General features: G+C 54.4%; 1 protein-coding gene across 3 annotated transcripts in view; it reads right to left on the minus strand.

Moving 5' to 3' along the window:
- The window catches only part of WHRN (whirlin), a 115182-nt gene that overhangs the window by 77668 nt on the left and 25304 nt on the right, over positions 1–12210 (minus strand). For all 3 annotated transcript variants that reach the window (XM_075905666.1, XM_075905665.1, XM_075905667.1), the window contains exon 2: positions 5112–5327. In XM_075905666.1, coding sequence (XP_075761781.1) covers positions 5112–5327 — 216 coding nt within the window. The remainder of the gene's footprint in view (positions 1–5111; positions 5328–12210) is intronic.

Below are 12210 nucleotides of genomic sequence, written 5' to 3' on the forward strand. Positions count from 1 at the left end.
CACCAGGACAGGTGACATCCCCCCATACTCCAGGACAGCTGCCCCAAAATTCTCTTCACCCCAGCTGCAGCTTGTGATGATTACAGTGCTGTCTTCAGTGGTTAACTGACCGGGCGAGGCACCTTTGGGTATGCAGTCTGCTGGGCAGCACTGAATGTAATAGAGCACGCAGCATCTCACAGCCTTCTTCCACTCTGCATACTGATGAGGCTTCAATTTTTTGGCCTCAGAGGGCAGAGTAATATCCATAGAACCCCGGCATAATGCTCTTCAGCAGCAATAATGGACTAGCTCTCGAGGCAAGTGCTGAAAGTCAGGAGAGAGCGGGGGGGAACAGGGAGGAAGGAAGGGATGAGGGAACTTCAGCAAAGCGGCAGCCCACCCCTTCCTCCAGCTCTTAGCCTGTAGCCTCGCACTGCAGCGGGCCCGGTGCAGAGATGGCAGGTGTGCACGGCTCAGGCCTCCTCAACTTTTTGAGTTCACCCCCAAGGAAGACGAGAAAGGGAAATGAAAGGCCAGAGGAGAGCAGGGTGCGTGAGGATCACTTCCAACCTGCTGCTTCCCAGAGCCACATCAAAGGGATGCAAAGCAGGGAGGAGGGACATGCTGGAGTCAGTTCCCCCCTCCACCCCCCCCATGGCTGTTTGCTTTTCGGCTTGTGACAGGAACGACCCCTTCTTCCATGGGGCTGGCCCAAATATTTCCTCAGCGAAGCCAAACATGGCTCCTGCCTCCCCTCATACAGTTTTCTACCTCACCGCCAGGAGAGGTGCTAGCTCCCAAGTGTCTCCTCAGAGGCACCAGGCCACGCCAGCCTCTTGGGTTAGCAGTCGGGGGGCCTGGGGCAGTTCAAGCAGACAAGGAGAGGCCTCAGCACGAGCAGACAGAGGCCTGCCAAGGCACAGGCAGCTGACCTCCTCTGGTAAGCAGAGCTCAGCCCCCCGCAATGCTGGGGTGATGGCAGGTCCCCACAGCTCTGCCGATAGCCACCTCACTCACCAGGTTTCACAGCCCAGGCTGCAGCTAGAGAGGGGACATCTGCCCTGCTCTCTTTAGCCCCACAGCCCCCAGGAGTTGATCCAGGTTCTGAGACTCAGCCTTAGAGCTTCTCCACAAATAACGGTACTTTTGTAACCCACACACCTAGGCTATGTCTATACTGGTACGATCTTGCGCCAGAGCTATGCAAATGAGGCTAAGCGTGGAATATCGCCGAGCTCATTTGCATATCTAATACGCCGCCATTTTTGCAGAAGAGGCTCTTGCGCAAGACGGAGCAGTCTACACTGTCCCTTCTTGTGCAAGAAAAACCCTCTTGTGCAATGCCGTTCTTCCTGAAAATAATCAGGAAGATTCTGGTTGGATCAGCAGTGTCAGACCCTCCTATCTGCATCTGAAAGAGCCTCCACCCTGTCCAGGAAAGGAACTGGCACATGGATGTTCGACCCAGGAGTCTGATTCTCAAAGCCCAGAAGGAGGGCCTTGTTGTCTATTGAGGTCCATTGAACCTGGTTATATTTCATCAGGACCTGGCTGGCTTCATCCCTGTTCAGATCAGCAGGACTCTGCAGTTACCAGGACCCCGAGTAGATGGAGCTGAAGGCGAGGGCATCTACACTACCAAGTTTTGCTGACAAAATTTGCATCACCCAAAAGTCAATGAAACAAAAAGTCGCCAGAGGGGGGTTCCCACTTGCTCCAAGACAGGCATTGTGGGATACTGGCGGAAGCCACTTCTGTGGCCAAAACCAACTGCTGCAGCCACATTGGCATTTTCTGGACAATAAAGGGAGGGGAAAGAAAAAAGTCTTTTGTAGGGGTGGAAGTTTTGTCTTTGAACTGGGTTTACCCACCGCCCTCCCCATCCCGACTAGGACAAAAGTCACAGGGCAGTGTGAACGCGCGCACTGTTTTGTCGCCACAAGGCCGCTGTTGGTGACAAACCTTGGTAGTGCAGACACACCATCAACATCAAAACTGAAGGAAATCAGAGGCGGGAGAATATCGCAGGGAGAGTTGACAGAACCAAGCTGTGAGTTTGGGGATTGGATCAGATCTAGGGGTCCCCCTCTCCATTGCCCTCATAGACTCATAGACTTTAAGGTCAGAAGGGATCATTATGATCATCTAGTCTGACCCCCTGCACAATGCAGGCCACAGAATCTCACCTACCCCTCCTAGAATAATCCTCTCACCTATATCTCAGATATTGAAGCCTTCAAATACTTTGAAGACCCCAAGATGCAGAGAACCCTCCAGCTGTGATCTGTACCCCATGCTACAGAGGAAGGCGAAAAACCTCCAGGGCCTCTGCCAATCTACCCTGGAGGAAAATTCCTTCCCGACCCCAAATATGGTGATCAGCTAAACCCTGAGCATGTGGGCAAGACTCACCAGCCAGACACCCAGAAAGTTCTCTATAGTAACTCCTATCATCCCTCCATTGACCTATTCCCACTGATAATGAATGGTCAATTAGTTACCAAGATCCTGTTATCTCATCAGACCATCCCCTTCATAAACCCATCTAGTTTAATCTTGAAACCAGATAGATCTTTTGCCCCCACTACTTCCCTTGGAAGGCCGTTCCAGAACCTCACTCCTCTAATGGTTAGAAACCTTCGTCTAATCTCAAGTCTTAACTTCCTACTAGCCAGCTTATATCCATTTGTTCTTGTGTCCACATTGGTATTAAGCTTAAATAATTCCTCTCCCTCCTTGGTATTTATCCCTCTAATATATTTAAAAAGTGCAATCATGTCCCCCCTCAGCCTTCTTTTGGTTAAAGTAAACAAGCCAAGCTCCTTTTGAGTCTCCAGCTGCAGGGATTTCTGTCCTGCAGAGTGAATGACGGGCACTTTGGAACAGTCTTGCCATGCAGGGCCATGGCACAGGACCTAGAGAAGCAAAGGGCCAGCCCTGGCTCTGGGAGGAACAGGTGGAGGAGGAAGTAGATATGCTGGAGGGCAGGGATAGGGTCCAGAGGGACCTGGACAGATTAGAGGATTGGGCCAAAAGAAATCTGCTGAGGTTCAACAAGGAGAAGTGCAGAGTCCTGCACTCGGGATGGAAGAATCCCAAGCATTGTAACAGGCTGGGGACCGACTGCCTAAGTAGCAGTTCAGCAGAAAAGCACCCTGGGGGTTACAGTGGATGAGAAGCTGGAGATGGAGTCAACAATGTGCCCTTGTAGCCAAGAAGGCAAATGGCATATTAGGGTGCATTAGGAGGAGCATTGCCAGCAGATCCAGAGTAGTGATTATTCCCCTTTATTCGGCTCTGGTGAGGCCACACATGGGCTGTGTCTACATTGGCATGATTTTGCGCAAAAGAACCCACTTTTGCACAAAAACATGCTGCCTATCTACACTGGTGGGGAGTTCTTGCGCAAGTACACTGACGTTCTAATGGATGAAATCAGGGCTTCTTGTGCAAGAACTATGATGCTCCCGCTCAGGAATAAGCCCTTTTGCACAACTGTTCTTGCGCAAGAGGCCAGTGTAGACAGGCAACATGAATTTCTTGTGCAAGAAAGCCCGATGGCTAAAATGGCCATCAGAGCTTTCTTGCGTAAGAGAGCGTCTACACTGGCACAGATGCTTTTGCGCAAAAGCACATCTCTTGCACAAAAGCACATGCCAGTGTAGATGCTCTTGCGCAAATACTTTAATGCAAAAACTCTTGTGTTAAAAGTATTTGCGCAAAATACTTCTTGCCAATACAGACGTAGCCGTGGAGTATTGTGTCCAGTTCTGCGCTCTCCCCCTGGCTCCATAGAAAGGATGTGGACGCATTGGAGAGGGTCCAGCGGAGGGTGACCAAAATGATTAGGCAGCTGGAGCGCATGACCTATGAGGAGAGGCTGAGGGATTTGGGTTTGTTTAGTCTGCAGAAGAGAAGAGTGACGTAGTGGGGGGTACCTTGCTGGTTGCTATGCTGGGCAGTGGGTTGTGAGTTACCTCCACTGGCTGCAGCGCGGCCCAGCAGGGCAGGGGATGAGTCATTATGCAAAGAGGGTCTCTCAACCTGTCTGACCAGCTACCCCCCAAGGAGGGAAACAAAGGAAGGTGGAATGCTGGCTGGGGGGCAGGGCTGGAATAGAGTTAGTTAGTCTCTGTCTGATATCATGGAGGAAGCAGCCTACGCAAGGGGCTGGGATTTAGGAGCCCAGACTTCCCCATATCAAGGGGGGCTGAGGCATCTAGGCCTGCCCTGTAACCAGATTACATCTGTGCTGTATCCTGGAGAAGCAATAAACTCCCTCTATTCTACTGGCTGGTGGAGGCTGTTCGTGCCATTACGGGGGTGCAGGAGACGGGAAAACCCCAATGCGCCGTCACACGGGCAGCCTCCACCCTGCGGAGGCAGACCTGCCCTGTACTGACCCCAGGGTCGCGCTTGCGCTCCTGGGGGCAGACCAGGAAGTGCAGGTGGCATGCGGCCCCTGTACCGCCGCCGCTCAGCTGAGAAGCTGGAGGGGCGGGGCCAGATCTCACGAGCCTGTCCTTAGGGCCCTGGGCTGGGGCCCGTGAGAGAGGGCGGGCCCGGGCCCCCCTACCCGCACATCCCAGCGATAACAGCCGAACCAAGCGTCAGGCGCCGGGGCAGAGCAAACGAAAAATACTGAGGACCAACCCCGGGCAGGGGAACATAAGGGGGGGGGGGGGAGCGGCAGCTAAGCATGCATCTGACTGGGGCGGGCTGGCCCCCACTCCTACAGGGGGGATTTGATAGCAGCCTTCAGCTTCCTGAAGGGGGTTCCAAAGAGGATGGAGAGAGGCTGTTCTCAGTGGTGGCAGAACAAGGAGCCATGGGCTCAAGATGCAGTGGGAGAGGTCCAGGTTGGATATTAGGAAACACTATTTCCCTAGGAGGGTGGGGAAGCACTGGAATGGGTTCCCTAGGGAGGTGGTGGAATCTCCATCCCTAGAGGTGTTTAAGTCTCAGCTTGACAAAGCCCTGGCTGGGCTGATTTAGTTGGGATTGGTCCTGCCTAGAGCAGGGGGCTGGACTTGATGACTCCCGAGGTCTCTTCCAGCTGAATGATTGCATGACGCCGGGGCTTGCACTTCCATGGCTACAGGGCTTTGAATATCTGCCCCCTCGCTCACCTTTTTCTCATCCCCCTCTTGCAGAAGCTGCAGGTGGCTCCTCTTCTCACTGTCCTTCCGCAGGGAGCTGCTCTGATGCTGCGGCAGGCCGGCGGGTGGGGAGGCGCTGCGCCCCTGGGGGTCCACCCAGGTGTAGATGTGATTGGTGACATAGCCCCCAGGGATCCGCCCCACCGAATGCACCGACAGGTTCAGCTTCTTGGAGCCTTTCAGAGCCTGTGGGAGAGTCCAGGAGAAGAGGGGAATTAATGCCAGAGCCGAAGGGAAACAAGAGCAACACAGATGTCTGCATCAATAATGCCAAAGCCTTGCTCGTCTATGGAGCCATCTGTTCAGCAAAGTCCAAGCACCTACCCAATACGGCTGGAGCAAGCCTCACCCTTGCACGGAACTGGTACAGGACCCCCAATCTGGGTACCATCTGCCAAAATGCAGCCACTTCTGGGGTAGATCACAACAGCTGTTTAACAGCCCACAATGTGGGCTCTTAAGCAGATGCTCATCTTTGCAGCTTAATCACTTGAAAGGGCAGCAGGGCCAGAGGGAAACATGTTGGAAGGAGGAGAGACACGGGCATTAACCAGCCTAGTTCTCCTGCAAAGCCCTAGGGGACTGAGGGATTGGCTGTGGGCAGGAGGCTGTATTTGGTCACATAACCCTTGGTACCAGGGCGGTCTCCGGAGTTGTAGGTAAGTGCCCTAACCACTGGGCCATCCTTCCTCCGCAGTATTTGGAGCCACATCTATTGTATGTTCGTGCCGTGTTTGAGGAGCAGCTCCGCCCTGTTCCTCAGTCACGTTAGGCAGGATGCAAGTGCTTCCGAAGGGATTGTCTGTGTCTCCGGACATACACCCCCCTCCTCAAACATGGGGTGAGCCTAGGAAGCAGCTTCTGATAGGCAGGCTATGCCGTACTCATTCTCTAGAGGGTTCTTTCGGGGCCCCTTCCTCTGGTCTCCCAGGAGCCTGCCCCTGGCAGAGACAAGGCCCAAAACCTGCTCTTCCTCAACTCCTGCTCCAGCCTCACCACAGCCCAGAGCAGGACGCCTGTAGTCACCCAGCCCGGGGCAGCCGAGGACAACCAGTCTGGACACGGGGCCATTTCTCCTCTGAGGGAAGGAGGCTGGCCCAGGATAGGGCTACTCCATCCACAAAGACTGACACTTGTGGAAACCTGCCTGCCTCTGCCAGTCAGGCTCATGAAAGAGCCTCCGCCTTGGTGCTGCTCCTTACTGTAAACCTCCCAAGCACAGAGAGTCAATTAACACCTCCAATAATTAAGTTAGTTAAAAACCTCCCCCCCCCCCCATCCACCTGGGGACCTGGAGATCCAGCGGGGCCGGTTTGCTTTCCTCCCCTGCCTCGTACTGCAGAGGGCTGCCCGACAACATTCTGGAGTTACATTTTATTTAATTCACTTTACGGGGCCGACCAGCTGCTCCCAGGCCTCCGTGACATGGGGCGGCGCAGCACGTGCCTGCAGCTGGAGGCTGCTTTGCGGGTTTCGCAGACACACGCCCGTGGGCAGAGACAGCACAGCGGACATTCACTGCCCACCAGGAATGGGAGGCGAGCAGAGCCTGCCAAGGAGCCCAGGGCACAGAAGGGCCTTGGGCCATGCCTGGGGCAGCCGGAGGATGGGGCAGGCATTCATCTTGGCCCCAGAGGGGCACAGCAAACTGAGGAAGACCACAGTCAAGTGTGGGTGCAAGGGGTCCCCGCTCCCCGGCCCTGGGCACATGGAGCAGCTGTCTGCCCAGCTCTTGTGGCTGCTTTGGCCCATCTGGCAGCAGCTTCCAGCTTGGAGGGAAAACAGACCTGCCACCCTGCCTGGCCACGGCTTCCCCACCCAGCCCGGGCTCAGTCCTGCCTCCAGGAGCAAGGGAGCTTTAGCAGGAGAGAAGGGGCCCGGGCTGCCCCACCTCACACTCTCTCCAGATACGGAGGACATGTGGGGGCTGAAATATAGATCAGCCTTCCCCCCCATAATATTTCCATGGCTGGGATGCTAGCTCCCCCCTCGCTCTGCCTCGCCTGTTTGGGAGCCCGGTCTCGTGTTTATACCAGCTGAGCCCCATGCTGGGGGGACTTGCCGAGAGGTGCTGGCCAACATTCCCTCTGATTTTTAACATCCACGTGCAGAATAAATTTTGTTATGTGCACTGAGGCATGAGCACCACCAGCAGAAACAAAGACTGCTGGCGCGCTGCGGATCAGCTGGGCTTCATCTGAATCGCTCCTGGGCAGCCACCCAAGCGCTCCATGTAGAGCGAACGCTGGTGCTGGATGCTCTTAGGTCCAGGCTATGAGATTACATGCCCCCTGCACTGATCCAGTGTGCAAGGCCATCCCTCGGGGTGCTGGGCCCAGGCCACGTCACCTGTACGGGGGTCCCCCCCCTTAAGATTTTTAATAGGGGAGAAATCTGGTTGCAGTGAACTTCAAGGGCAGCTGCTGGCTGCAGGTTAATGCCCAGTTATAATATTATATTGTAGTTTTTTATAGTGCTGATAGAGTTCGGATAATTAAAAAACCTCATTGATCATGAGCAGTGTCTCATTTTCTGAAACCCACCTTCCTGGACTGCCTTGCAGCAGACCCCGCCATGGCCCAGCAGGACTGAGATGCCACCTGCAAGCTGATCCCATGTCGGACACAGGGAGGAAGCCCTGGACCCAACATCTCCCCCACTTCCCCCTCCATTTCACATTTTCACTGGCCACAAGCGAACCTGCTGTTTCCAGAGTGTGCGGGACGGGGGATCACACGACTGGGACGCAGAGGGGTCATGAGAGCAGCCACCGCTGCAACCAAGCGCCACACACAAGCTTGCAGGCAAGGGGGTTTCTTTCCTTGCTGACAAAGGTTAAATAACCCAAGTGCAGTTAAGCTGGTACCTGGCCCCAGGCTTTAGGCCAGCTGATTGGCCAGCTGGTCACCCCTCCCAACAGCTTCTGACACTCCGGCTCCCTTCAGCATCCTCACTTCAGCCAGCTCCGCTCCCCACTTGGTGCACCAGCCAGAGCGCTGTGTTTTCAATCTGCCCTTGAGCACCAGGGACTGCCCATAACCCTCCTCTCAGCTGCCTTTTATAGACCAGGCAACCTTCCTTCATTAGCTGCATTAGGCTCACCTGCTCCAGTCCAGGGGCACAGTCTCTCCCTCAGATTGATTGCTGGGACTTTTAAACTCAGCAGGGACCCCACTGCCCCCTACTCTTGCAATAGCACCTTGTAGGAGAGCGCAAAGGCTTTAAACAGGTGTCCACACGGGCTTTGTCTGGGCTTTGAGGGTTTCCCTGGAGCTGAAACCAGGCAAATCCCAAGGCAGCTCTGTCCACAGTAAGGAATGTCATCAAAAATAATTCCGAGCACCTTGTTTGCTACAGGCATTCCCTAGTGCAGGTGGGGCGTGAACAGGTTGATTTGTTCCAGGTGAACTAGCAACGAAACCAGGAATCCAAGACCCCAACCCCCGAAATACGGCAGCACGTCTCAGAGCCCAGGTCAACTGGCTTCGGTTTGTGCTACAATAGCTGTGGAGATGTCCCCACTTGGAGTGTGGCCCAGGCTCTGGAACCCAGTGACGGGGCAGGTCTCAGAACCCTGAACACTAGAACTGGAAGGGACCTCGAGAGGTCACCGATTCCAGTCCCCTGCCCTCACAGCAGGACCAAGCACCGTCTCTAGATCATCCCTGATAGATGCCTATCCACCCTGCTCTTAAATATCTCCAGTGATGGAGATTCCTCAGTCTCCTGAGGCAATTGATTCCAGTGTTTAACCACCCTGATAGGTAGGAAGTGTTTCCTAATGTCCAACCTCTATCTCCCTTGCTGCAGTTTAAACCCATTGCTTCTTGTCCTAGCCTCAGAGGCCAAGCAGAACAATTTTCCCCCCTCCTCCTTGGAACACCCTTTTAGATACTTGAACAGAGGCTCCAGATGCTATTGTCTGTTTCTCTACTAACCAGTAACAAGGCTCTGAAACCAGCAAGCCCCAGATGGGTGACGGACACCACAAAACATGCCACAAAGACTCACAGGCTGTGTCTAGATTGGCCAGTTTTTCCAGAAAATCAGCCGCTTTTCTGGAAAAACTTGCCAGCTGTCTACACTGGCCACTTGAATTTCTGCAAAAGCACTGACTTCCTACTGTCTGAAATCAGTGCTTTTTGTGGAAATACTATGCTGCTCCCATTCGGGCAAAAGTCCCTTTTGCGCAAAAGTTTGGTGCAAAAGGGCCAGTGTAGACAGCTAAGATTTGGTTTGCGCAAAAAAGCCCCGATCGTGAAAATGGCGATCGGGGCTTTTTTGCGCAAAAGCATGTCTAGATTTTGTGGAAAAGCGTCCTGCCAATCTAGACACTCCTTTCCGAAAATGCTTTTAACAGAAAACTTTTCCGTTAAAAGCATTTCCGGAAAATCATGCCAGTCTAGATGTAGCCACAATGTGAAGGAGCGCATGGAAAAACCCCATAGCACTCTGTCTCCAGTGATGAACAGTGGTAAAGAACCGCAAAGACAGCAGTCCTATAACAGGGAACATAACAGACCCAGAGACTTTGGCCTATAACCCAGACTGCAGAAGGATTGCCCTGCTATTCAGAACATGTGTGAAAAAGAGTCAAGTTCTCTATTAAATGCTATCAGAGGTTAGAGCAATTTCTCGAGAGCCCTGTTACATTTCTCTAGCCCATAGAAAACTGTTCATTTCAGCAGAGACCACAAGCCATGGTCAGCAAGATCTTTGCCTTGAAGAGGACTGTACCAAGTCATCAAAAATAAACACAAAAGAGCAGGAGAACAAACAGAGCTGGTTTTGTCTAGGGGATAGGCCACCAGTCTGGAGTCATCAGAAGAGCCACATTTTCTTCGCTGCTCTGTTGCATGACTCAGGGCTAATGGCTTCAAAGTGAGTCTGGCCCACGAAAGCTCATCACCTAATAAACCATCTTGTTAGTCTTTAAAGTGCTGCCTAGTTCTGTTTTTTGTTTCAACCTTCCCCCCATGTGACCTTTGTCTGTGTTATCTACTAGTGTGTAAACTCATGGGGTGTGTCTACACTGCATTGTAGGCCCTAGGTGGGACTTGAGCCAGCCAGCCACCCTGTGCTTCCCTGGCAAGTGCCCTATCCCCTCAGCCACTCCAGCACCTACCCTACCTCCTATGGGTCCCTTATCCTGCCTTCCTAATACGGGAGCCAGTAGATGTGGGTGGCAACCTGGTAAGCAGTGATCATCACTCATGAGATGGTCGATGTCAGGATCCTTATGAAAGGCAGAAAGGAGAGCAGCAAAACACACACCCTGGACTTCAGAAGAGCAGATTTTGACACCCTCAGAGAACTGGTGGGCAGGATCCCCTGGGTTGCTAACATGAGGGGGAAAGGAACCCAGGAGAACTGGGCGGTATTTTAAAGAAGCCTTATAGAAGAAACAGGAACAAACCATCCAATGGCTGAAGGAACAGCAACAAACCATCGCAATTGTGGGTCTTGGGGTAGGTCTAAATGCCTGTCTGCCACCCCCCAGTGCAGCAGCGCGTTTCAGAGCCTGTGTCTACAGACTTGGGCTTGGGCTACAGCACTATAAATAGCCAGCTAGACAATCTGGCTTGGTCTGGAGCTCAGACTCTGACACCCACACGCCTCCCTTGGCCTCAGAGCTTGAGGTCCAGACCGACCCAGGGCGTCTCCAGGACTCTTTTTCGCTCTCCAGCGCAAGCCCCAGGAGCAGAAGTCTGAGGACGGTGGCTCTGAGACTGCTGGTGGGTTGGGATCTCCATGTACTAGACCTACCTGGTGTTTCCAAGTGCGGGCTGGAGTGTCCTCACTGCACTGCAAAGCTGGGCCGGCCCCGGGTCTCACAGCGGCGCTAACGCATCCGCACTGCGCTACGCCGGCCCTCTGACTCGGGGCTGCCGCTTGAGTGGAGTCTGCATGGCAGAATATCAGGGCTGGACTGGAGTCGCAGTGGGACTCAGGCTCTGAACTGTTGCCCTGGCACCCGGGGCAGCTCGGGCTTAGCGTGCCGTGTGGACAAGCCCTGAGGAGGGCCGGAATTGGCTCTTGTTTTCAAACAGCCCTTACACATGTTCCCACAGCGTTCGGTGAAATGGGGCCTCGAGCTTGGCTTCTAGGTGCTCCTGTGACTTAATAAAGAGAAAACTCCCCCTGGTGTGGCTGGTCCCTTCCCATCTCAGAAGCACCCTCCCCACAGGCCCACTTCCCCATCACCCTGGCCAGCCATGGGGGCCAAGCGGCCTCCCTTGCCCCTCCCAGAATTAGGGCTAGCTGAGGTGGGAACGACTCCCTCCCCAGCCTTTCCTCCGGGGCCCTTTCACCTGTGCCATGGAAGGAGGAAGCTGAGCTGGAGTTAACCCCAGTGGTGCCATGTGGCAGAGAGAAACGGAGCCGGCTAGAGAGAAACGGAGCTTGCCCAGCCTCCCTCCGGTGCCCAGCCTCCCCGGCCCGGCCTTGGTCTGACACGAGCCCGCCCGGCCGTGACTTTGCAATACATTCAGTCACTCAAAATGCCAGAAAAGGCAGAGGGGGAACCCGGGAGGGAGCCAGGGAGGCTGCGCTCCCCGCCAGCCCCTGACGGAGTGGGAGGTAAAGAGGAAGAGGCTGAGATTTACAAGACACTTTTAAGGTCCTCTTGGGCCTCCCCTGACAGTACTGCTGGGCAAATGGAGTCTCAATTCACAGCAGGATGTTTTATGTATGTAGCCGACAGCAGAGACACGGGGAGGCTTGGAAAGTGACCGCAGAGCCCTGCACGTCAGCAGCGGGCTGGGCCCGGGGTCTCGGCAGCAGGGACTGGAAATGGAGGGATGGTCTGTCGCCAGGCTGCTTTCCAGAGCGGCTGTCTCAGAGGAACAAGCCAGGCCAGGACAGCCCTGGGCCCCAAGTCAGCCTGGTGGCCAAGCTGAGACCTGAGGTGGCTCAAGTCACCTGTTCTTCTTTCTTATTCTGCAGGGGCTAGGGCTCCCCTCACTGGTTGCTCCGGGCCACAAGGGGCTTTTGCTGCTGCCGAGAAGAGCCACAGCATGGCAGTTCGCTGACCATGCCCGCGGTTCCAACACCCCACGACCTCCAGGGA

The sequence above is a fragment of the Pelodiscus sinensis genome, chromosome 22 (assembly GCF_049634645.1).
Source record: "Pelodiscus sinensis isolate JC-2024 chromosome 22, ASM4963464v1, whole genome shotgun sequence".
NCBI lineage: Eukaryota > Metazoa > Chordata > Testudines > Trionychidae > Pelodiscus > Pelodiscus sinensis.